The sequence below is a fragment of the Accipiter gentilis genome, chromosome 23 (assembly GCF_929443795.1).
Source record: "Accipiter gentilis chromosome 23, bAccGen1.1, whole genome shotgun sequence".
NCBI lineage: Eukaryota > Metazoa > Chordata > Aves > Accipitriformes > Accipitridae > Astur > Astur gentilis.
In genome coordinates this window covers 24,836,736-24,863,111 of record NC_064902.1, presented here as the reverse complement: position 1 = coordinate 24,863,111, position 26,376 = coordinate 24,836,736, and the positions used below count along the sequence as shown (strand labels likewise).

The 26,376-nt window shown below is 54.1% G+C and overlaps 1 protein-coding gene across 1 annotated transcript in view; it reads left to right on the top strand.

Annotated features, from left to right (window-relative positions):
* The first annotated feature begins 10,008 nt into the window (after positions 1-10,008).
* Positions 10,009-26,376, top strand: part of PLXND1 (plexin D1) — an 86,101-nt gene continuing 69,733 nt past the window's right edge. The window contains exon 1 of the mRNA XM_049826750.1: positions 10,009-11,622. Within this exon, the coding sequence (XP_049682707.1) occupies positions 10,270-11,622 (1,353 nt within the window). The 5' untranslated portion in view covers positions 10,009-10,269. The remainder of the gene's footprint in view (positions 11,623-26,376) is intronic.

Genomic DNA, 26,376 nt, shown 5'->3' with positions numbered 1-26,376 from the left:
ATGATACTGTTTACTATGGGCCACACTCTGTCGTCCCTGCTAGTGATGATTATTGAACTGCTTAGCAAATAGCTTGATAAAATCAATGGGACCATTTGTGAGATAGGAAGCCTCTCCGTGCATGCAAGGAGCTCAGGGACTGCTCCCCAGACTCTTTTGTGAGAGCTGCACAGAGAAGTCTAAACACTGCTAAGCAAGGCTAAACTGAGCAAGGCAATTGATCGACAGTTTTGATTGAAACCAGAAGTAAGTTTTGCTGTTTTTTTTTTTTTTTTTAAACCCAGGCTTAAATAGACATCACTTAGAAGAAGAACATCGATCAAAAGATAAACCCAGTGCATGAGAGGACCCTGAAGGTGAAAAGTACCATTAAGTAGGTTAAAGGAGCCTGCCCTCCTATGACAAGCTGTTCTCTGTGCGACAGGACAGAGAGCACCAGGAGGGAGATAAGAAGATTACAAGGTCAGATTCCAGGTTATGGAAACCTCAGTGGCTCACTCTGGTGGCTTGCTCTGTCTTGGGCACCTCTGCATGGGCTGCAGGCTAGAGCCTAATGAGTGCCAGCTGTGATGGTTTTGGTGCTGCTCACACCTACCCTCCGGGAGCTGACCCAAACCTGTCAACTAACTCCTATATGCCAGCAGCTCTCTGGGTGGGAACAAATTTTGGGTATTTAGCTACCTGGCCTGAAAGGACTCATTGGCAGAGAGGAGAAAGGCCCCATATTTCATGACACATCCTAAAGCCACTTAGTGAAATGTGTGTTTTCCCATCGTGACCCCTGACAGACCCTCGGTGGCCTCCCCTGGCCAATGGGGCCGGCCAAGGCACTCGCCGGGGAGGAGGGAAACAACACTGGGCTCAGCCCCAAGCACTTGGGGCTGGGCAGCCCTGCAGAGCAGGAGGGAGACAAAACTGGGTCCTGCCCCAGATAGGTGTTTTGCTGCCAATCGCAGGAGGTGAAAATCCCAGACGTCAGGTCTGGCAGGACACAAAAGCCCAAATCTGATCTGACAGTGTGAGTGGACCAGGTTTGCTTGCTTCCATCCAGCCGCTGGTGAACAAATCCTCTTGATACACACCTTGTCTCGAGAGGCAGAGGAGCTCAGTGCCCAGGCTGTCACTTTCAGCGCAGAGCCAGTGCCTACAGCTTGTTAGTCCTTGTTATTATTAAAGCTCATTATTGCTCTCTCTTCAGATGAACGCCATGAAGCAAAGGGTTGCTGCTGTTTCCCTAGCCTTTCCAGGGCTACGCAGGCCATTTAATTCAATGAAGCTATTGCTCTGCACCCTATGTAAGCAACTACATTGCTGCATTGACCTCAGGTCAGATGGTAGTGCTATTTGTATGACTACTTCCACCCTTGTGGGGCAGAAGACCCCAAGAAAAAGGAGTCCCCTGTGACATTCACGACCCCTGAAATACACTGCACACCTATGTACAATGTGCTATGTGGATGTGAAAGTAGCAAAAAGACTACTGCTTAGATAGAAAGATGGAATGGCTGATATTCAAGTGACAAAAGTATCCCAATCTTTAACTGCATGGTGTTTACATTTTAAAACTGAGTGTTGAAAGGTCATTTTAACTATTTAGGCTGTTTGATTACCTTCTCTTTTCCACTTTCCTCAGCTGTATCAGCAGGTTGCGCCATCTCTTTGCTTTACCACTACTTCTGCTCAGTATCAGGGTCACATTCACGGGTGGGTGAAGCACTTTGAATGGCTGTTCTGCTGGGTTATGCAGGTAGTCCAAAGGAAAAGCTGCTTTCGCTTATATAAAGATTCATGTGAACATTCCCATTAGTACACAGTTTGGTAACATAGCATATTTTGCATCATTGATTTTGTGGCAAGTTCAGACACAAATACATATACGTGCCCAGAAACATGCAGATTGCATATAGACAGTATCCTTGCAGGCTAAACTGAAACTGCCCGATAACTCTGCTTTTCTGCTACAAAATTCAAAATGCGACAACTAGGCCAGTATAGGACTTGCTGACATTTTAAATGTGTATATGTGCACATGCCTTTTTTTATACGTGTGTGTGTATGACTTTTAACTTTTGGCTTATCTCTAAGATTAATGAATGTGTTGACTGCACATGAGAAATGCTTAAACCTTTAAGACTGTTTGGGTCACCAGGGAAATGTCAAGAACGAGATCACACTGTTTACAATATGTCCAAAAATCTACAACACCAGACGACACCCCACAAGTGACATTATAATGAGAGACAGCTATTAGAGGCAATGTAAAACACATGCTGCTGGATGCCACATGTCAAAGATTTATCTCAAAATTGCAGATAGAAGGCTATTGCAAGACATAGGTATGAGAATATTTCAGGTTTCCTAGTAAAAAGTAGTGGGCACATACATTTGTAATTAATGCCTACTAATGAGTTGCTCGGAGAGGCTGATCTTGCACCTCTATTCAAATGCTGGGACACGGCCCAAGAGCTGCAGGACCTGCTCAGCCTGCGTGGAGTACAGCAAGGTTGAGGAGGGTCTTCCCATAATGGCCGAGTACTGCCTTGCCTGTACGGGAAGCGGCACGGGCACATTGTGGGCAGGGTCGGAGTACAGGTGGGGTACAGGGGAAGGGCTTGAGGCTGTCCGCAGGTGGGTTGCTGGCAGGGACCTCTGGGCTGGAGTTTAAGCGGGTATGGTGCAGGGGGTGAAGGTTAGGGTGCTGGAGGATGGGACCGATGGGCCAGGGCTGGGTAAGCGTCAGGAGGGTCCCTGGTGGTAGTACCCAGGTGTTGGTACCCAGCTCATTTTACTGCCGGGTGCAGTAATTACTGCTCGGGTAGGCTTTGGAGATGATGCAGAAGCTACGGGACGGTGCGCGGGGCTGCATTTCGCAAGGGCTAGATGCCTGGCCGATGGTCATAGCAATGACAAAGTGACGAAGCTGAGGCTGACCTTGGCGGAAGCCCATGAATTCACAGGGGCCCAGGGTCCGGCAGTGTCTGCACTGCTGGTTGAGGGCAGGTGGTGGCTGTGGCTGCTCGGCTGGGATTAGGATGGGGCCTGTTGGAGGGAACGGAGGATGGGATGGAGCTGGGAGGTGCCACCTGGGGTATACAGAGGTTTACCAGCGACAGGCCCTGCAAAGCTGAGGGCACATCTGGAGCTGGTCTGGAGTCTACTCTGTCCAGCCAGGTGGACAGCAGAGATGCTTAGAGCTGGACACGCCAAGTACAGAGCTGACTCGGAGCTTAGTGCAACACAGTGTATCTTTTAAAGCAATATGAGATTTTAACTGAAATGCTTAGCATTGTATTAAGATGTACAAAGCAATCAGTAATTTTACGATTAACCACATTTAACCCTTTCACTTCAAAGCATATAATGAGCATCAACACTGAAGCCTCAACAAGCCCAGTGAACATGGGAGAGAATACCACTGAAGCCACTGAGGTAAGTCAAACTGGTTGGAATTTACAAGGGTGGTGTGGGCTGTAATAATATATTTACAGCCTGGTGATTATACTGTGGGGAGAAAGGGAAGGGGATTGAATCCCTGTTTAGTTTAAGCTGTGTTTTAGTGCAGCCAGTTCTTCAGAAGTACACAGTTAAAAATGTAGTCTGTCAAATCCCGCTGACATATTTTGGCAATAGATATTTCCTCTAATTGAAAGCAATTGTTGTGTTGTAAGCTTCCCCCCTTTCCCATTTGTTTTGGTTAACGAGTAGTGGTGGCCTGTCTACTCAAGCACGTATTGAGCAACTGCTCACTGGAAAGTTAGCATATTGCAAAGAGTGCGGCACGATCCTGCCTGACTTCATAAGGAAAAACTTCCTCCAGGCTTTGGTGGAGGATGTTTGAACAAAGCTGGTAGGATCAGCCTCGCTGGTTGTTATTGCAGGGCTTTGCTGTTTGGGTCAGCTAGGGCCTTCATGTGTGAATCCTGGGGTAAAAAACAGGCTCACTTCCAACGCAGCCGTGCTTTGTTTTGAACAATCAGCATGGCCCCTGCTGTGAATCCCACGAGGGGATGCTCTGCTTTATGTTGCGTTCGCTTCCTCCGCTCAGAGCCAAGTACTGCATCCTACACTGCTGGAACGCAGTCAAGATGCGCAGGGCCTGCATGGACAGCCTGACGCAGACTAGACGTGGCTGGCCCCGGTTGCGTTGGGCGCTGCTGCTGCTCCAGCAGGAGCCTTAGTGCCGTGGGTGGGCAGGGCTCTGCCGCCCTGGGGATGCTTAACAAGCCCCTGCTCGGCCAGTCCAGGCAAAACTCTGGTGCTAAAACCACCGCTGCCTGCAGCGGCTGCACCAGCGTTGCTGCTTCTCTGCGGTGTAAGCAGCGGGGCGCCACCGTGATCCATCACAAGTTGGGCAGAGGCGTTTGCGGCTGTTGGGACCTGGTGGGGAGCAGCTGCCTGGCCCCGGCGGGGTGTTGAGGCCGGTGCTGGGAGGGGACCTGCAAAGCAGGGCCTGTGCACCAGGGTGTCGGGGACTCACATCCTCCCATGTCTGTGCTCTGGGGAACATGTCTGTGCTGTCCTCATAGGATGTCAGTCAGGGTGCTCGGTCTTGAAACACCTTTTATCTGATACCCCTCTGAAGCTCAGAGAGGTGCCATGTACTGCATGGAGTTCAGCGCAGGACTGGATGAAATCGTCTTTGAGCCTGTAGTCACACCGGGTCTGATCATCCAGCCAGAAACCCCCTCAGGCTGGTGCTGGTCAGGACCCAGCCGAAGAATGGACCTTATTCTGCCATGCAAACCTGTACCCATGCTTGCCTGTGATGCCCTGTGGTCTGCATTGACAAGGGACAGGTATGGACGAGAGACCGTTAGCATAGCAAGGCTGGGGCCTCGAAGGGATTGTGTCTTCATCTGACCACAAGCCCCAGCATGTGCTGGATTTCCTGCAGAGCAGAGCTGGAGATGCATTTGAGCACACCAGTCACATTTCCAGCCCTGGAAGCTGGGGGGATTGAGCCTAAGCCTCTAAGGAAAAGAAAAGCAACAAGTCACCAAGGGGACCTGCGGGAAACCGGAGAACCTGCTGCTTTTGTATCCCAGCTGAGGGCCCAACTGGTAAAAGCACTCCTTTCCACCCACAGCACCCAGGTCAAACCCCAGCACAGGCTACAAAAGACACATTTTTTTATTGCCTTGTGATAAACCTCCTGGTCTGGAAAATCCTGCCATTATTGTGTGTGTGAACTTTCACCAGCACCGAATCTGTCATTAACCTAGAAGAAGACCTTTTCATGCTCACAACCTCTGTCTGCACAGCTCCTCTCTGGAGGCAAATCCCTCACAGTGAACACATCAGCTGGCTGCACGCTGCAGACAAGGTTATGACTGCATTACATACTCTGAAACCAGCAATGCTCTATATTACACTGGGAAAGGTTCACCTTTGAAAACAAAGAGGCTTGAGGAAAAAAAGTGTGATTTTACTCAGAAAGTGCCTCAGGTCCCCATAAATCCCTCTCCCCCTTGCTCAGACCAGGGCTGGAGGCCAGCAGTGGGGTGGCAGTGGAGCATGCTGCACTCCTGCGACTCCTGCTACAGCCATTTGCAACAAAGCCTGAGACCACACCGAGTGTGTGTTTAGATTAAAGGACATTTGGGAGGCGACCTTGCCTTAATCTTTCTGCTAAGCACCTAGCAGACTCCCAGCCTGCTAAATCATTAGTAATAACAGTAATGACAATCTAGCCTCCTTCTCCATGAGCAGTGCCTGCAATACAGATTAATAACAATAAAATAGGGACTTGGTCCACGCTCATCCAAAAATACACTGAGGATTGCTAATCAGTCTATTTCCAAGCCCTCTGTTATTTCTGAGTGCCCTGAAGTGCCTTAGCCAGCACTTTGCTGAAGCATCCAGCCTGATGACACAAGATGCTAACAACTGACTGGACAAAGGCAGGGTGGCAGGCAGGACTGGAGAGCATCTGATGAGTGTGGTGCTCAGGGAACAGCTCTTGTTCAGGCAATGATTTCTCTGTGTTCAAGTGCTTCTCAGCTCCTCCTCAACTCTCCTTGCGTTTCCCAGGTGCATGGATCCTCTCTGTTCGGAAACACCACTCCAGGGAGAGCCCTGTCCTGGCTGCTTGTGGGCTGGGCCGGGCCAGTGGAGACCAAGTGGGACTGCTCTGCTCTCACCTGCCTCTTACCCTCTTCTCTCGGATAACTGCTAGCGGCCTCTCTCAGGACGGGGAAAAGGCAGGAGCTGGACCCTGCTCTGATCCAGTACAGCTATTCAATGGCCACTTTCCATCAGTATGGGTTTCTGAGAGGGAAAGCGAACAGCCAAAAGGATTCAAAACACGTATGTGCTAAGCATTTGTGAATGCACCTTGTGGTCTCCTGCCAACCTGCCCTGCAATCATGTAGAAAATGACCCAAATAGCACACTTGGAGGCAACGAGTGAAGGAGATGGAAAAAAAGAAAGAAAAAAAAAGAAAGGGGACTGGCTGCCTGGGTCAGAGCAGAGGTGCCTTCTGACCCGCTGCGCAGCGGCAGCCGGGGCTCTCCCTGCAGCAGCTCTGGGATGGCTGAGGCCATGCCTTGGCTTTTTTTCTGCTGGGGTGCCCAGCGGCCCCTCTGCAGTGGCTGTTTCCCGGGGCTCATCTTTGGGGGGGGGCTGTACGGGGCGGAGGAGGGGCAGCTGCTCCATGCGCCAGCCTGCGCTGCCCGGTCAGGCCTTCCCAACACGCTCAACGTCACAAGCAAAGACACGAAGCACGTTGCTCTTCTGCCAGGTGCCAGCTCCTGAGTCAGCCCTCCACGCACACCCGGCTCCCGGGGGGTCCCCGCCTCCGGGCGCCGAGGGAGTGGGGGTCCCGCACGCCCGACCCACAGGCAGCACCTCTCCTGCACCCCGCCACCGGCTGCCGGTGTTCACCGAGAGCTGCTGAGCCAAAGCTGGCTGTCTCCGGCGTGCGAGGGTGAACGTTCTTCCCAAATGCGCAGAGCGCTCTGTGGGTACCTTGCAGACAAACCCCGCTAAATAAATAGATGTTTATACTCCCTTTATTAAAGTGATTAGATCCTGGTTTTTGACTGTGTTGAGTCAATATAACCTGAGTAATTGCATGAGTAACTCATGTTTCCCCTAAAGGGAAACTGTTCTCGTGTAAATATATTTATTAATAATTAAAGTGTTTTTGAGTTCTTGTGCTCACAGCCCCTCTCCCCCACAGCGATGTCTGAAAGGCTGTTCTCTTCAAACCTGCGCAGGAGTCAAATGGGAAGGGATTTTGGCAGGGGGGTGATGGTCTACGGCAGGAGGCATGTGGTTTAATTTTGACCTTTTTTTTTTTTTTCTTCCTGAACAAAAAAATAGTGGTGAGATTTGCGTATGAGAGATTTAAAAACCTCTACTACTCCATTAGGAGCATTACCCTGAAATACTCACTGGAGCTTCTAACAGCCCAGATAATAGGGGTGGGAAATCATTTCTGGAAAATATTCCCCTCAAAGCATCTTACCAGAGGATTGTTTCCTAACAACAACAACAATAAAGTCTTTGTCAAATAATCCTTCAATACCACAAATATTTTGGCTTTAATTGAATCAATACAGATAACTGCTCGGCCTTGGAAATGGGAGTCAGAGCTCCCAGGGGATTTTTTCTGACAAAGCCAGTACTGGATACCTTTGGGTAAGTCACACATTTTTCAATGTTCTTTGGCCTAATTTTTTTTTAACTGACTGTAATCTGGAACCTAATTTGATATGCCTTAAAAGGCCAATTTCACATGGAAGATGCTCTACTATCAGGGTAAGCAGCCATGAGAAATCCTAAAATAGGCAGATTAAGGGTTTGGGATCATGGGGGTTTATTTCTGTGCAATTAAAGACATGATCACATTTAAAAATTGCTAACTTGTAGTTTTAAAAAAAAAAAAAAAAAGGAAAACAACCGGGAGACCCACATTTAAAAACAGCTAATAACTCTATTAATTAAGGATATGATTAGCAGAGACAATGAGTTAGATAGCACGGAAGCAGAGCATTTAATTCAATGCACATTTTCGGTGGACATGGTGTGGCCAAGGCGGTTCTGTATTAATTAGTGCTCTGAAGAGGGCGAGGAGGACAGGAAGGGGAAGAGGGAAATTGGCAGGTGTAGAAATGAGATTAGACAACAACAGAGGATTTTTCTCTCCAGAACATTAGTCGTGCAGAGTCCTCATCAGCCTTGCTAACATGTTTTGTATAAATGAAGATACATGCCATGAGAATGGGCAGGGCAGTAAGGCCCAGCTCGGGGATAGGGAGAGGGAGGACAGCTTTCCAGGGCTCGGCTGTGGAGCATTTCCTGGTGGTTGTGACCAAATACCAGCCTCGATTTCCCACCCTCGCTTTAAATGCTGCTGGCTGTTTGTGGATGGCAAGGTGCCTCCACACTCAACACTTAAAAGGGGACCTCTGCCATTACACTGATGTAGCTGTATGGTGAAACCAAGCCTACGAGCTTCCCTTTTGCTTTCCTCCACTGCACGGGTGCTCCCGCTAGGTCTCTGCTCTCAGTGGAAACTCAGGCTTGAGACAAGGATGCTGTGCCCACATCCTATAACCGCTCCGCTTGGCTGTCAGCTCTGCCATTGCTTCGGCTTAAAGCATCCACGCAGCGCTGAGAGTACCGCGACCGGCGTATCTGCCGCGCACAGGAGCCCACCCGTGCCCCCTCTTGCATGGGGGGACCTGAACGTGCGGCCCAAGGAGTGGGGTCCCCCCTGCGTGCGCTCTGAGCCTTAACAGCTGTGCCCTGTGGCAGGACGGGGCGGCAGAAGGCGAGCGCTGGTCTGGGCCAACTGCTCAGGGCTCTTTCCCTTAGACCGCGGGGACACGGGCTACGTGGGCAAACAGAGCATCTGCTGCAGAGAGCGTGGCCCCGGACAGTCTCCCGTCCCAGGACGGATCCTGATTTTCTCTGTAGAGGCTCACCCAGCAGTGCTCCTCGGTCTCGGAGCGCGTTCCGCTCCACGACGAGGGGGCGAGTGCACGGACCCGCGGAGGAGGGAAGAACGGCAGCGGATGTGAACCGACACCTTCACCCACGCAGGTAGGGCGTTCCCACGCCGATAAGGGAGGGTGGATCAGAGGCTGCGCTATCTCGGGGCTGTTCCCCGCGCTGTGGATTCCGGTGGGTGGAATTTGGGAATATCATCACTTCTTTCTCCGTCTCTTTTTTTCCTCCACAGTTAAAAAAGAGCCCGTTGGAGGGCAGAGGAGATGCACAGTCCTATTCCGAACTCCGCTTTTGGCAAGCCGTGCGGGCGAAGCTTCCCGGGGGTGGAGCCCGGCGGCGGCCCGCGCTTCGCCCCCCGCCCAGTTCCCCGGGGAGCTGTTCCCCCGGGCGAGCGCGCAGGCGGCAGCGGGGCCGGGGGGGCGAACCGGGGCCGCGGCGGGTGGTGTCCCGGGGCCGCGCTGACACCCTCAACCCCTTCTCCCTCCCCCCCCCCCGCTCCCCTCAAGCGCGCAGCCCGCAGCGAGCGCGGCCGCCCGGACGGGACGGGCCCGGCAGCCCCCGGCGCGGCGTCCGTGCCGCGGGGGAGGTGGGGGCCCGCACCGGGGGCCGCCCCCCCACCCGTCGTGTACTTGGCGTATCTGCCCACTCCACGTGCCGCCGGTCCCGGGACCGGCCAGCCCGACCGCCGCTTCCCGGCGTCCCTGTCCCGAGCCCGGCTCACGGGGAGCGGCCGGGCCGGGGGCGGCTGGCGGGGGGGCTGCGGCGCGGGGGGGGGGGGGGGGGGGGCTGCCTATCCCGGCTCGCCGTGCTATTCCGCAGCTGAGCGAAGTGCCGCTTCCCCCGCCCCCTTACCCCCCCCCCCCCCCGGCCCGTTCTGCTGGAAAACGCGAAGGAGCCAGCAGGAGAGAAAGGCGGAAAGCCCGGAGGAGGCGCGTTGTCGGCAGCGGAGGAGCCGCACCCGAGGCGGAGCGGGGCCGCCCGGTGCTGCCCGGTGCGCGGCCGGCCGGCCGGCGGCGCGGGGGAGCACCGGTAACTTCACGGCACTCTGATGACGGGCCCGCACCGAGCGAGACCCAGTGAGTAACGCCGAGAGGGCGGGAGCGGGGGCGGGCGGAGGGAGGGAGGGAGGGAGGCGCGGCCGTGAGCGCGCCCCGCCGCCCTCCGCCGCGCAGCGCCGCGCACCCGCCGCGGCCGCCACTTCCCGCGGGCGTCGCTCGGCGGCGGGCGCGCTGCCTCCGCAGGAAGCGGTCCCGCGGCCCGGCCCCTCCTGCCGCTCGGCGGCGGGCTCATGCACTCTGCGGCGCGGCGGCGGGATGGCTCCGGCCCCGGCCCCGGCTCCGGCTCCGGCGGCGGCGGCGGGCGCTGAGCCGCGGCCCCCCGCGCTGCTGCCGCGGCTGCTGCTGCCGCTGCTGCCGCTGCTGCTGCCCGGCCGCGCCGCCGGCCTGGAGGTGCAGCGCAAGTTCCTCTCGCCCACCCCCACCAACAACTTCGCCCTGGACGGCCCCGGCTCCCGCGTCTACCTGGCGGCCGTCAACCGCCTCTTCCAGCTGTCGGGGGGCGAGCTGGCGCTGGAGGCGGAGGCGGCGGTGGGGCCGGTGCTGGACAGCCCGCTCTGCCACGCGCCGCAGCTGCCGCAGGCCTCCTGCGAGCACCCCAAGGTGCTCACCAACAACTACAACAAGATCCTGCAGCCCGACCCCGAGCAGGGCGTCCTCGTCGTCTGCGGCTCCATCTACCAGGGCCTCTGCCAGCTGCGCAGCATGGCCAACATCTCGGCGGTGGCCGTGCGCTTCCCGCCGGGCGGCAGCGACCCGGTCACCGTCTTCCCCAGCATGCTGAACGTGGCGGCCAACCACCCCAACGCCTCCACCGTGGGGCTGGTGCTGCGCCGCGGCGGCGGCGGGGCGCGGCTGCTGGTGGCCGCCACCTACACCGGCTTCGGCAGCCCCTTCTTCCCCCGCAACCGCAGCCTGGAGGACCACCGCTTCGAGAACACGCCCGAGATCGCCATCCGCGCCCTCAACGCCCGCGGCGACCTGGCCAAGCTCTTCACCTTCGACATCAACCCCTCCGACGACAACATCTTCAAGATCAAGCAGGGCGCCAAGGCGCGGCACAAGCTCAGCTTCGTCCGCGCCTTCCTGCAGCGCGGCGCCGCGCCGCCCGCCCGCCGTCCCTACGCCTACCTGGCGCTCAACAGCGAGGCCAACGCGGGCGACAAGGAGAGCCCCTCGCACAGCCTGCTGGCCCGCATCTGCCTGGGCGAGGCGGCCGAGGCCACCCTCAACGGCAGCGGCGAGACCAAGAAGCTGACCGAGTCCTACATCCAGCTGGGGCTGCGCTGCGGCGGCGCCGCCGACGCCTTCACCCGCCTCGTCTCCGTCTTCCCGGCGCGGGCGGCCTGGCGCAGCCCCGCGGCCCCTGCCCCGGCCCCGCCGCCCGCCGAGGAGCTGCTCTTCGGCGTCTTCGAGCGGGCCGGGGCCGGCGGCGGCGGCGGCGGGGGGCGGCCGCAGTCCGCGCTCTGCGTCTTCCGCTTCGCCGAGATCGAGGAGACGATCCGGGCTGCCCGCAACTCCTGCTTCGTCAGCCCGGGCGCCGGCATGGTCACCGTGCTGGACAGCGTGGTGCAGGGCACCGGCCCGGCCTGCGAGAAGAGGAACATACAGGTACGGGCGGGCGGCGGGCACCTGCCGGCGCCCGGGCGGGGGCCGCGGGGCCGGCGCGTCCCGGGACGGGCGCGGGGAGCCGGTGGCCGGCGGGAGGCAGCGGTCCCGTCCCGTCCCGTCCCGCCGCTGCTGCTGCTGCCGCCGCGCCGCCTCCCCCGGGCGGGAGGGAGCGCGTCCCGCGGCTGGAGGCGCCCCGCTCGCCCGCTCCGCTCCCCCCCCGCTCCCCTCTCTCCGTGCCCCGCGCGGGTCCGTGTCGCGCCGTCAAAGCCGGTTGGGTGCCGGCTGCTTCCCCCCGCAGCCAAAGCGTGCGGCGGGGCTGGTACCGAACAGAGAACGTGCCGGGGGTCGACGACCACCCCCCCGTCTGCCAGGGGACGCCGTTATTCCCACGCCCCTGCCCCCGGCGAGCCGCGGCGACCGGCGGGCGCGCTGTCCCCGTCCCCGGTGGGTGCCCTTGCGCGGCCGGGAGGGCGGTGAGCGTCGCCGGCCCCGCCGACCCCTTCCCACGTCCCGCCCGCGACCGCGGCCGGACAGCCCTGCCAGGGGACACGCACACACAGGCTGCCTTGTTTCGTTGCGTTCAGGGTAAAAGTTTGCCATTGTCACAGTTTGTTACCGAGTGGCCGTAAATGTTAACGCCAGATAAAGACGCCTGTTCTCCCTTTCACTAAAGACGGGCGATGCTTGGGAAAAAAAAAGAAAGAAAGGAAAAAGGGCTGCTTTAACACTGCATTTTTTCCCTTCCTCTGGGGAAGGACGCATAACTCAGCTCCATCAAAGATCGTAAAAACATCTGTTTGATTTCAGAGGCAAGATAGAGCGCTTGGGCTTGGGCTTCCCTGTGCAATGCCAGTGGCAAAGAGAGAAAGGTTTCCCATGGTAACCGTGGTGTTTAGTGTGGCATCTCCATGCTGTGTTAAAATATGTAGTCTTAATGCACTGGTTCATAGACCTACTCTAGCAAAGTTGAATAGTTTTTCCCTGGTGGCAGAGTACAAGCTGCCTGACAGCCAGGAAATCTGGTAGTTGTCCTGGCTTTTGAGTTAATTCCACAAAGACTCGGTGCCTTAAACACTGGGAGCCCAGTCCTGAAGCCTTGGCACGGTCACAGCACCCAGAGGAGTCACCGGGAGTCAGGAATCCTAGTTACAGGATGGGAAGGCACCCGCAGTTCTTGTTGGCTGTGGCTGAAGCTCAGCATCCCTGTGAATTGGCCCCTCAGCCCCTGGCAGGATTGAACTGTCTCTGCCAGGCAGGTCAAGAGGAAGCATTGTGGCTGAGACTTCTGGAGGGTGCTTAGGGAGTTAACAGCCTACTTGTGACTGTAAGTCAATGGCAGAAAGGCACACACTTCCCTTGAGCTTCCTCGGTGCTCCAGGACTGTTGGGAAGATACTGTTTTTTCTAACTTTTGTTCAGTAAAGAAAATAACCATGACTAGCACAGGTTTATTAATGTTGAAATTATCAAATGCTATATCCAGTAAGGTATTTAGACAGTTAATTCCCTAGTCGCTCCAGGGAGGCTCAGCGCAGAAATGAGATTTCAATCCATCTTTGGGTCTGGCCCATAACGCTGTTCCGCTGTAAAGCGTGCTCCTGGTAGCAGTCCTTCTCTCTGAGTGCCCTCTGGGTAGGTGGGGAAGGTGACTAGCAGTATGTTGTCAGTTGATGCCACAAAGGCAGTCTGTGAAGGACAGCTGTGTTCTTGAAGGCGTGAGCGATAGAGGATGTGATGTTCAGAGGAGCAAGCTAGAAATCACCAAGCCTTGCCAATCCTATAAAAGTAAGTAGAAACCCTCCATGTTTGCCATTGCGGTGAGATCAGGGTGTGGGAAAATTTGTTTACACGGAGACAGCAGTATGGCTGGTGCTTATGTGGGGTGGGTTCTAGTCCTGACTGACACTGCTGCTGTGTCACTGACCTTGAACCAGCCATGGAACCCTAGGCACCTCAGCTTCCTGATTCGCTGCATACTCTATTTATTACTATTATTCAGAAACCTAACTCACATGTAGTGTAAGATTGCATTTGGAAAGCTGCTTTGAGATCCTTTGATGTGGAGTACAGCAGGATGTAAATGAAGCATACCATTAATTTTCGTTCATGCCTAATATTTCTACGCTTTGTATTTATTTGAAGCATATTCCTCTAAAACCGCTGACCAAGCCTGCTGGGAAGCTTTCCTACGAGTCAGAAGGAGAGCCTTTCAATTTTTTTTTTGCCTTCTACTTAATCATTAGAATTGCCAACAAGTTAACAAGCTGTTTTCGTTTTCAAGTCCCAGAGTGGCAGTGTCAAGAGAAGAGTTGTAATACTGTGTTTCTTTGTGCTGCGAAAACCTAACATCAATTTCCACCTTCAAGACAATGAAATACTCTAATACATTTTGTGTCCCAGCCCTGGGAACGCAGCAGGAAAATGTATTAAAGCAGCAGCTAGTTTGGCGGAGCAGATCAGCATCTAGCTGCCTTCCCATTGTGAGCTCCACTTCTCCACCCGTTAGTGGGTTTTCAGGTTTTCTTTTGCCTATGCATCATTGATAGGTGCTCCGGTATTATCAAAATTGTGGTTCATTAGTTCTTCCTGTGGACTAGGTGGCTGGGTTTTAAGCTCCTTCTGGAAGAAAAAATAAAAACCTAATGATGGCCTGATTCATTCCGAGCGTGCGTTCGGCTGAAGTAGTCGGTTGTTACAAATACGGAGCATGGGCTGTTAGGCGTAATGCGGTGTGAAAGGAAAATCATTGCCCCCTTGTGTGCTCTTCTGTCTAATTGAATGCTCCTCTCCTGCAGCACTCGGCTGTGACTCAGCCAGGGAGCTGCAGCAGTCAGCCGCCAGTGATGGGTTTCAGGAACGGGCCCTCGGCACGCTGGCCATCCCTGGTTGTCCCCACGGCACCTCACTGGTGAGGGGCCAGGCTTGTTACCCCTCAGCATTGTGATGAGAGGTCTGACAGGAGGCCAGCACTGAAAAGAGGGGCTTCGTCCCTGTGCGGGGGAGCACTCTCGAGCAGTTGTGGTTGGCGTGATGGCAGCCGCTTGTTCGGCTCCTGCTGGGACCGGCCACGCAGGGGGCTGCGGAGGGCGGATAGGGCAGGTGGACCTGGGGACAGCACATCGCCGCTGGCTGGCAGGGGAACCCAGGTGGCCAGTTAGCCTGCAATCCCCACTGCTGGGCAAGGGAAGTTGCCGGCTCAGCCTGGGAATGGGCATGTTGCTTTGATGGAGGTGCTAACTTGCAATTAAGCACATGCTTAACGGCTTTGTGAGACACAGAGAAAATGCGCAGAGGAGGATGGTCTGGGTCAGGAGTGGAGGCTGGTTGGTTGTTCTCAATGAGTGCCACTGAAAAGTCATTTACTGAGGAGGTGAATTTGCAGCGGCAGCTTAGGGGAAGGATTTAGTTTGATTGGGTTCTTGTACCGAGAGTGAGTGGGTGAGCTCTAGGATTGCTTTCCCTCAACAGAAATAGCTTTTTATAATGAATTTTGTGTCAAATACCGGGCTGTCTTTGTAAGGCATGCAGTTAAAATGAAGTACTCGCGCGGAGTCACTGCTGCATTTTGCCCACTCGAAGCCCGGGTGGAATTTGGACCCGACCTCCCTGGAGACGAGTATGAGCTCTCTGTAGCACTCTGTCTTTAACATCATTTGCAGCAATGCGCTCACAGAGCTTATCAAATCCTGAGGACACTGAGTGGGTTTACTTCATATTTGAACTATTCTGCCCCAGCAGGACTGTGGCCCAGTAGGTTTGAAGGTCACGCTGGCTGCTTGGCTGGAGCATGGCGCAGCTGCGGTATGCCAGAGCCCTTGCAAAAGCAGAGCAGGCAAGACCTGTCCCTGGCTTCCCGCTGGCCCCCAAGGAGCGGCCGTGTGGGGCATCCCAGCACCTTCCTCCTCGGTGCCACTGAAAATAAAGATGTGGCTGCTCCTGTGGTGTGGGCAGCCGTGCTGCATCACCGCCACATCCCAGTGGAGTGAGTCCCCACGACATCCTTTGGCCACCGCCCTGACTCTTGATCTGGCGTTTGGGGCAGGGGGACAGGACCGGGCACCTTTGTGCTGCTCCAGCTGGCAGCTGCCTTTTTGGCCAGGGAAATGAGGATGGCTACCGGGCAGTCCCAGCCCAGCCACGGCCACAGCAGAAGGGCAAACAAATGTGGATTTCCAGGCATCTCTACAAACCTTCCCACTCTGGGTGTCCAAGCGGTGGCTGACCTGGGGATCTGAGTTTTAACACAAAATAAAATGTGCCACGTGACGAAGAAGCACACTTGAGGAAAAGCTGAGCTGGTAACCCCATCCCACACACCCAGCTGCGCCGGACTCCTTGTCTTCTGTGGTTTCCGTGCCGAGCCCCACGCTCTCCTTCTAAAAACTCCCCGAGAGGTAACTAAGGAAAGCAGACTTGTATTCATTAGACTTAGATTTGCTAGCCAGGGATCCGCATCTCTCCTGGGAAATGTTTTGGGGTCTGCAACTCAAAAAAGGCTGAAAATCCAGTTTGCTTGCTATGCTGAAAAACATAGGCACAGCGGCATGGGATAATGATGCATTTCAGCATTAATTCTCAAGTTTCTGGCTCTTGTGGCTTTGTGTCAGATCCTGCATGCTCATTGAGCACAGTGTTTTGTGGTGTAATGATGAGATACCCACCAGTGAGCTTTACTATAACGGGTTGTTAAATAAAACGAACTCCTTGGGTAGACTGTATAAACAGTCTCAGTATATATGTATGCCTGGGCATGGAAATGTGGTTTGAAACCGGTCAGAAAATGTTCCCAAAGAAAAAAACTTCATATACACGTGGGAATATGACAAAGCATCTACTTACTGTCCAAATATACTGTGGCATCTCCGTGGGATTGGGTTTTATAGGAGCTGAATTACTTTGAAGTGCTGGTTTATACTAATTTAGAAATTCCAAACATGAAAATAAATGTGCTCTAACCTTACATCTACTCAAATAAATCCGGAGGATTAGCCACAGAAAGGAAACTGGGAATTTACACTTAATTTGTACATTAAAAATGAGGCAGGAGCTCTTGTAGCAGACTTAATTTCTGCTTTTTGCAGAGTGCCTTGTGTTTGGAGTTGCTAGCACGAACCTGAAGGTGCAAATGCCCCATTACTGCAAAGCTGCACAGCACCGTTGCATTGCCATAATCCGTTTTGCCTCTGGACGTTGTTTTACGAGCATTGGGAAGTTGGTGTCCCTCCAAGCCGCTGTCCAAGGGCTGGGTGGTGAGGGGCCGTTCTGTCTGCCCATGGAGGGGCCGGCAGGACCCGGGATGTCCCAGATGAGAGGTTCAAGCCACAGGCTGAGCTTTGCTGGGCTTTGCAAGACCTGGGGCCCAGACCTGAGGACTGTGTACCTGCTCTGTCTCTCACCTGGAATTAGGGAGTCACAGCCAACTGCTGGCGACTATGTTTCCTTGGGTAGTTATGTGGAAATACAACCTTCTGCTTGCAGTCAAGGCACATGCAGGCAGCTGGGAGCAGAGAGTGGGAGCCGTGTGAATCTCGTCCTTCCTGGGAAGGCAGGCTCAGCTCCGTGGGCTGCCTGCGCCTGGGGGCTTTCCCACTGCCGAGGGCCGGCGCAGCCCCGGCGTTTTGTGCTGAGCAGGGGAGTCTCCCCCGGAGCGGGTCGGTGCCTCCGAGCTGAAGGTGGGTGGTGGGAACGCACCTCCTGGGGGCCCCGGGGCTCCCCCCTGCTTTGCATCTCAAGCTCAAACAGATCCCAAGTTGCAAAGGGAAGTTTGGTCGAAGTGGAAGACGTTTCTGTGCCTGGAAACCAGAAGTTGTGCTGCTTTAGGCGAGAACCGAAAACGGCTCCTGGCCACAGCAAAGCGCCCGCCTGCTCTTGGAGCCTTGGGCCTGTGCTGCCGGCGGGGGCTGGCTGGCTGGGCGAGGCGGGCGCTGGGTCCCTTTGCAGAGGGGGGTCAGAGCTGCCCCCTCAGGTTTCTGGAGAGCTGTAACCACAGCCAGCTGCACAGAGACCTTGTCATTCTCGGTAGCTTGGCAGTCAGACCAAATTCGATCCATTGAGCTCACCAAATCTTGTGTAACTAAATGATGATTTAGGTGGAAAACAGAAAAAGGATCATTTTGGCTGAGTCCAGTGTTGCATGTGGAAGGTACATCATGGCTGGGAGGACACTGGAGCACTCTGGGGAGGTGCTCATATGATCGTATGGAGATGGTGATCATATCTCGGCATCAGTCCCTTCATTTGGGGTTTTCAACCACTTTTGTGTAACCCCAGACGTTTTCCAGGGCAGGCATTTGGCTCCCACACATGAACACAAACCTGCTCCTCAGGAGCCCCAATGGCTGCTAGCTTGGCTGCGGGGTGTCAGTGGGTGGAAATGAAGGGACTGGGACGTCTCTTTTCTGATTTTTCAGTCTATTTTATAATGATTGAGAGAGAAGATTGGCGGGGCTGAGGGCACCTGGAGAGGTGAACAAGGCACCTGGAGATGTGGATGGGTGCCTGGGGATGCTGTAGAAACACCTCTCTATGCCTTGTAAATCCCAGTAGGCATCTATTTAAACTTGCAGGCATCCGTACCCTTGTGATATTCTGGTCTGATGACCTCTTCTAGCAAGTTGTTGGCAACATAATAGGTCTGAGCCCCTGGCTGTGGTAATTTAATGCAAGCACCGGCCAAGCTAGAAGCAGCAGCGGTTGGAAACAATCAATTATAACCACCTGAGTGCCACCACACGCTACCTACGGCAGCACGGCTGTGCCCCCGGCTCAGGCTTGTGCATGGCATGTGCGAGGGGTCGCCGGCTGCGGCTGGGGGCTCCCTGGCTGCAGGGACTGCGTGCGACCGCTCGTTTGCGCCGAGGAGGTGACGGACTGGGATCAGCGTTCTTAACCAGGAGGAAGAAACAGCTCCGTGGTCAGGGATGCGTGGCTGATGCCTGGAGGCATTACTGCCTGTGCTGTGCCCCTTGTGCAAGGCGCAACAGGGCTGGGCCTGTGGCGTTGCTGCAGCCCTGTGCACTCGCAGATCCGTTCGTTGCTGTGAACCCTCGGTACAGTGCACCAGTCTGTGCTGGGGGAGCGTTACTGCCGCCTTTTCACTGGGGGAAGTAGGTGGTCAGAGACCGCCTGATCAATGCCTTGTTATTGATCAGGTGGGTGGCAGCATCAGGATTTGAATTGAGGTCCCGAGTGCTGCTATGTCACCATACCCAGGGGCATGGCGTGGGGGGGGTGAGCCGACCCCTGCATCTGCTTTTTGCACTTTGCAAAAAGTGCAAAACCTGCACTTTACTTTTCTAGTTCTTTTTTTTTTTTTTTTTTTTTTTTTTTTGGTTGGCTTGGTAAGGAAACGGTTGCAAGTCCTTACTTTCTTTTCAAGCTGGGCTCTCAACACCTTGCAGCACGTGGAGGAGGTGGCAGACTGTCTACGGCAATATCCCACTTCGAGAGACCGGTGGAATTTATTGACATTTTTGAGCAGAGGGAGCAGTACTAATTTCTAACATCTGGATAGCAGCTCTGCTGGCAGCTGCTGCTCTGGCGGAGCGAGGCCGGCGGGGGCGTGGGATGGCTCGCTCCTGAGAAGGCCCTTATCAAACAGAGCCTGGATGAGCCTGTGTTAGATGTGGTGTGCTGATGACCAGGGCTGATCTCAAAGGCTGTGATGATTTTGCCTCGTTACCCGCTGAGCATTAGCGGGGCTTGTCCAGTGTGGGGAGTGTACGCTGGCTCCTCACCCGGATCTGCGCTGGGGCTTGGGACCGGGACATCCCCAGGGACAGGGGGCATGGGGGCTGCAGCATCCTGCAGCAACAGGGGTGCAGCAGTGATGGTTTGTGGTCTGAGCAAGGGGGATCTGCTGTTGCCAGCCCCTGTGCCTTCCTCTCCAGTTCGGGATGCATTGTTTTTCGGAGGAAGGGACCTCCAGGTAAGCGCAGCCTTGCAGGCGAGGGGTGGGACAAGAGGTGCATCGGCTTGGGGTGTTTCTCTGGTGGGCAACGGGATAGGGGCTAACTTGAGTATTCAGGCTTTTTTCCCTATTGGGGGTCTCATTCTGCTGTGCCCTCCTCTGAACGCAGCATGGCTAGAGTTGCAGTCCCTGGGTTTGCTGCCGTGCTGCCGAGGGTGCTGCTGTGGGATCTCTGGGACCCAGAGGGAACTCAGGGCTCATGGTGGGGCTGGTTGAGTCCAGGACACAAACTCCAAGTCTCAGGCCTCAGCAAAGCTGCAGACTCACATTTGGATCTGCGGCCACCAAACCTGTGCCGGCGGCATAGGCAGTGGGAGGTGGCTGATGCTGGGCAGCAGCAGTCTGGCCAGACGGGACCAGCTGCTGGAACAAGGCTGCCCATTTTTTGGGCCTGAACCATTGGAGGGTCATTGCTCTGACAAGATTTCTGCAGTTTATGTGTTGCAAGTAGCACTGGAATACAAATCTTTCAATTCTAACTCAGAAGCAAAGTTGCCTGAAAGTCTGGATTTTGCAAACATGTACCTCTATTATTTGAAGGAAATTTGGAACTTGTCTTCCCATTTCTGCCTCATCTCTGTTTAAAGTATTATGGTGTTTCGTACTGCTCCCTTCTGGAGCAAAAGGCTTTCGGCTATTAGATTTTCATCCCGCTGTCTGCTGGCCGCTGCCAACATTCAATGGGTTGTGAGCTCGTAGTGGCCAAAAGCCATCTCTGGTCGATCGCCTAATTAAAAGGGGCCATTGAAAACCTGGCATGTTCTAGAAAATGGCTGTGTGTAGAGTGATCTTTTTAGGAAGAGTTGGGAAAAGTTTACAGTATAGCGATAGCACTCGATGAAGAAGGGGAGATGTGAAAGATGAGCAGTTTTTAATGTAATATGAAATAGCAGTTTCCAAAGTTGTTTGTCTCGTGAGTCCCTGTCATCCTTCAATATGTCTCGTCGATCCAGATGTTAGCTGCAAGCGGTACGAAGGCACCAGCACTGGTGTGCTGTTGCCTGTGGTTCCTTGGAGAGCGGTGGACCCAAGTCTGGGAACCGGCTCATGCAGGGAGTAGGCTTGGGTTGGGCTTTTGGCAATTAGTGTGGCCGGTCATTAAATAGGAGGGAAATTGTGGCTAAATCTCTGCTTGAGGGGACAGACACCTGCATCTGGAGAGCAACTGATACAGATGATTTCTTCCCTGCACTTTTTCATTTGGTTTGAATCGCGCGTGTCCCTGGGGTGAGCCAAATGGCGAAAGGCTGGGATGGGTGTTCTGGCGCGTTCCTCCTGGGATTCCCTCTGCCAGGAGAGCACTCCAGCTGGTGTGCTGGCTGCGTCGGAGCACTGGGGCTCCCTGACTGCAGAAACACTACTTGGCCACTGTCAGTTAAGCTGCTGAAGAAAGGTTTCAAGCTTTGGGGAGGAGCTGGGGTTGCAATGTTATGTCCCTGGGATCTCCTAACTGTAGTGTCATTTTTTGCTGAGATAGATAAGTATCACAGCAAGCAGCAAAGCGAATCTTTCCAAACAACTTTGGAAACATCAGTTTCTACAAATCTTGAAGTCAAAATATAAAATGGTAGAGAAAAGGAAAGCCTTCCATACTTTAACCAAATCAGAGAGGTGCTCAGCTACTGAATCCAGTAGGACCATTGATTTTTAACAAATTTTGAAATTATGCTGCTGATCCTAATTTCCTAACTGGGGGGGACAGGGTGGGGAGTGAGGACCTCCAAAGATGAAGCTGTAGAAATGCAATACTGGCAAGTCAACAAGTACAGTGCTTTCAGAGAGTTGCCTGGAGAATGGCTTTTGCTTTGTACAGGTGCCATCTGTGAGAGGAGAGTATGTGTGCAAGTCCAAGGAGCCAGCGCTCACACCTTCATTCTTTGCACTTTCCGTAACCATCCTTTTAACCTTGAATTTTCTCAGTCCCCAAAATGAGGATGGAGGTCTCTATCTTGTGCATTAGAGTGGAGGAAGGGTACACCTGTCAGGTGGGGAAGCAGTGCATCTGCTGTAGACCACGTCTTTATGCCTTGGTCACTTCTGCATTTGGAGTGCTCTGTCAATGAGCAAAAAGGCTTTTTTTTAACCTTTCCATGCCAACCTACCGCAGTGGGCTGGGTGCCAGGAGCAAGTGGTGGTGTTTTGTTTCTGGGCACCAGTGCCGATGCTGCTGTGCAGGCGATGCACATGGTGGTACCCGTGGAGGACGCCTCTGTGGCACAGCAGTGTGGGACAGCGCTGCTGTTCAGAGGCAGGTTTTACTGAGGATGCAATAAAGAAGAGTAGAGTTCTGCTTATTATCTCAGAGCTTAATTGATTCGGCAGAACTAATGAGGAAAATACAGGAAAACATTTACTATAAACTATTGCTAAATGAAGCAGATTTGAACTGACACATGCAAAAGACCGGTTGTGTTAGGTAAGAAGTTGTTACTTTAATGGATGCTTTTTTCAGCCCAGAATCACACCGATATGCCTTCAGAGCACTCTGAGCATGTAAAGTGCTAAGTGTTAGTAGTAGCAATAATAAAAAAAATAACCCCCGAAGATCGAGGAGCCAAACTCACGGTTCACCCAGGACTCCTCCCTGTGGAAAGGAGTTTGAATAGTCTGAGATTGGTTACTGAAGCCAAAGCTCAACATAAATGAGAAACACAGCTTGAGTGGTGGAAGAGGGGGCTCTCCCAAGGAAAGAGCAGCTAAGAAAATACAGCCTGAATAAATCAGGCATCTTAATCCAAACAGTTTTGAGGGGGACGCGTTAGTTTGGCTTTCAGAGCAGCGCGGTGTCCTTGGGACAAGGCGTGCTCGGGTGATCGCTCTGCTCCTTGTCCCTGGGGAGTAGGGCAGAGGAGTCGTGTTTCCAACGGGGGTGAATTTAAAGGACATACAAACTCTTGCTGCTTAAATGCATGCTATTTTGACTATGACAACCCCTTTGGAGCCTGTTGTTCGTTAATCCCTCTGCCTGCCCATTCCTGGGGGATTTGATTGTATAATCTGAAGTATTGTATTTAATGCAGGATGAAGGCTAACATAATAAGCTTGACCAGTCTTCCTGGCGGCATGAAGGATGTGCAATTTCAGTTAAAAGACTGCTACTCTTTTATATTCCTCTGCTTTGAGCAGTTCCCCGTGCAGTCGCACGTGCTGCTTCAGCTCCCTGCAGAGGGGAGTGCCGGCGTGTGCCAGACCCCCGGCTCGTGTGGAGCGAGGAAAGGGGACCCGTGCCGGGGCTGCGCGGGCTGGGGGGAAGGTGTTCTGGGGGAGGGCTGCACAGAGCAGGTCCTGCCAGGCTCCTGTTGACATTGCCCTCGGCTTTCTTTACCAGGAGTTCAGCCTCGGGGTCAGCGCTATGGGCTTGGGACTTGGGGAGTGATGGGTGGCCGCGAGTCCGGCCAGTTCCCACAAGAGGAGGTGGCAGAGGAGACCGAGGGGGTAATCTCACCATCTAGCTGCAGGCGTCCAGCTCCGGTGCTGCTGCTGGAGCTGAGGCTGGAGCCTCGAGGGACTCCCTGGAGCTCTTACATCCTCCCTAACACCCCGAGGAAGGCTCCTGGGATAGACAACCCCCGCCCTTTCCTCCTGCACCTGGAGTGACACAGCAGAAGATGGATGGCTGCAGGAAGCCTGTGTTTGCTCAACCCGTTGTTGGGCTCTGGCCTCACTGTAGCAGACTGACTGGCTTTGCCTGCAGCCCAGTTGTTCCCCGGTCTTGTCCCAGTCCTTTGAGTCACCTGCATCTTCCCTCTGAGACGGGTCCTTGCAGGCAGCAGCCAAGCAGGCGTACGTGAGGTCTCTGCGCGGCTACCACTGCTGGAACAGCAGCCAGAGCTTGGGTTTCACCCTCCAAGATGAGACGCAGCGCTGAGAGCATCTTCTGGTGTTTCAAACCCCCTCACAGCGGGTGGTTTGAGGGCTGTGGTGGAGGTGAACGTGGCTGCTGCTGCTTTGATGCAGTGGTTTGGCCTGCCCCAGGCTTGGCCTTGAACTGGTTGGAGGTCTGTCTTTGCAGACTCTCTGAAAACAGTTTCTTGTTGGCTTTCAGGGGGCTGGTGGGCTCAGCCTGTCGGGTCAGCTCTGGCCCTGAGTCCGGCTTCAGGCATGCGATCGGCCGAGCCCATCACCTTGTAACGGGTGAGCACCTTGACCGTTGCCGAAAACTCAGAAATCAGTGAAGGGCAGGACACGTGGCACGGGCACTCAGGGCTGCCGGGCATCTCGTGCCTCCGATTGTGCAGGTTCCCGAGTAATTCCTGAACAGGTCTAAGGAGATGAAAAGTCCCAGGAGAACCACTGGTCTGCAGAGTGCTTGCTGCACCCTGCCTTCCCCAATGCCCATCGGCCCTGTGCTCATTGGGCTTCCCTCCCGGTTCTCCCTGCTCACTTCATGTGAGGGACACAAGCCTGAATTCCTCGGTCATTTTAATCAGGTGAATGTCCCATGTGAAGCTGCCAAGAGTGAGTGTTGGGAGCTGGCAGGAAAGAAAAGGTTGGGAGTCGAGAGTACAGAGAGGGAAGAATGAGTTTTATAAGACAGGGGGGAAAGCTTTCCTGTAAAATACAAATGAAGACAAGAGGCTGAGAAACTGGCAGGCATCAGGAGCTCTGCAGAAGCGGAAGGAACACTTTTCGGCACGGGGGTGACATTTGTCTGCCGTGGAGGGAGGAGCGGGTGCACTGACACGGTCGTTTTTCTCTCGGCGCAGCCGATGCGAGTCTGCCACCGGTGCCGCTGGCTGCGGTGCGGTGGATGCGCGTTTGGTCGGGGAGCGGTGCTTGATGGGGGTTTGACAGAGGGAACCTGGTGATAGTTTTTTGTTAGCAATTACTCCTCTTCAGCAAGACGTTAACTTTCCTGATTGGGGGCTGGAGGCGATAGTCGTCCCAGCTGTCGCCCGTGCGGGGGTGAGGCGCACGGGGCTGCACGTGGATCGCTGTGGTTTTTCCCAGGGCTCGAACCAACACGGAGGTCTGCAGGAGAGGTCCCGAGGGCTGCTGCCCAGCGGCTCTCGTGCACGCTCGGGGGAGCATCTGGGCAGGCCCTGCGGACGCTGACAGGCCCCCCGGCATCGGCATCGGTCGGGTGGTGCTGATTTACCCACTGGGACTCTAGATACCGTCCGGCTGGAAAAGCTGCTGGTGGGGTAGAGCCGGGACTGGGGCTCCCTGTGGGCAGGACGTGGTCTGCGTTGCCACTGAGAGCAGACAGATGGGTGTTTGGACAGCCCGTTACTGGTGGCTCGCATAGCACCGTGGGCCAGGGCTGGCACTGTGCAAACATGCAAAACGCAGGAAAACCGCCGCTTCCTCGCTCAAGAAACTTGTGGTCTTACACAGCGAAACCAGGGTGAAAATCTCATTTTAAGCCTTTTTTTTTTAAGGATATCTGCTGTCCTGTGGGGGTGCTGATTGCTTAGTGTGGATGATTCTTGAGAAAAATCAGTAAGATTGATTTTATCAGAAGTTCTCAGCCCAAGTACCTCGACTGGCCAAGAGTGCACATTGATTTGCCTCCCATTGCTTAAAAAATATGATGGGAAGTTAAGAGGAGCTCTGTGGTAATGCCTGCCCTTGGAGCAGCACTACAATTAGAGACTGCTTACGTCTCAAGTGCCTTAACAGTAGAGTCCTCTTCTGAGGATGACATTTTCCTCCAGGCATCCCAAAAAGCCTGTTTTTGACAGCTCTGGTTGTGACGCTCCAGCAGATAAACGCGTGATTGTGTGTACAAACTGCTGGCAGCACTGGGGGGTTCCAGGATGAATGGGCTCTGCCTGGGAGGGGTTTCATGGCCAGTCTGGGCTCTGCCCGGCACAGAGGAGGGCTTGTACTTTCCGTTTTCGTAATGCAGCCGGACTGGCTTGCCACCCTCTCGCTCTGCCCATTTTCCTATGGTGTCTATGCAATATTTCCACGTTGGTTTTTAGCCTCTCCCTACTGTTCAACTTTGAGTCCAAGTCCTGCTATTCTCTTCAGACAGTGTCCAAATTATTTTTAATATTCTCTCTGCAATCAGAGATTTCCCTGAGTCATACCTAAATGTTCATAAAAGCCTAATGGTTTATGTTAAGGAAGGCGAGAGATAAAACTAGAGCCCTTTTATCACAGACTTTAATGGCCTGAAAATGTCAGTTGTGTGGGAGCAACTGCCAAATTTTGAGCCTATGAAGACGATGGCTAAGTCCCACAAATCAACAAGTTTGGAGCGGATTATCGGATGCTGGCTGTGTCATTTTCCCAGGACTCCAGGCATGCTAGAAGCCAACACTTTAATCCGCTCTGATATGATGCATGAAAGGGGCCGGACTCCCTTTCCACTTACTGGTGCTCCGCGAAGCTTTCAGACCCCTGCTGTAGTAGAGTCAGAAAAGCTTTCCTGAAAGCAAAAGCTGCAGGGCTTTTTTCTGAGCTGCAGCCTGCTTTTGATTCAGAAATAAACTCCATCTTTGCTTAAGAACTATTTTTAAGGTCACAAACACAGGATGCAGAAATCAGTACGTTTCATGGTTTTCCTGAGTGCTGCCTCACCACTCCTCTTCCTCCTTCTGTTTCCAGCAGACTTCCTTCCCGAAGGGACATCCTGCATGCCTGCCTCTGGGGTGTAGCGCCCAGGGCTGGGGAGCTGTAATGGAAATTCTGGGAAATCGCTTTTTCTGCTTCTTTTAGGCTTGGGATAAAGAAGTGAACTCGCACCGTGGAAATAGCTGAACTCTTGAGCACTGATGTGGCTGGAAATCTTTTATCTCTGTCCCACTTTGTTTTTGCAGTCATGCTCAGGGGTTAATC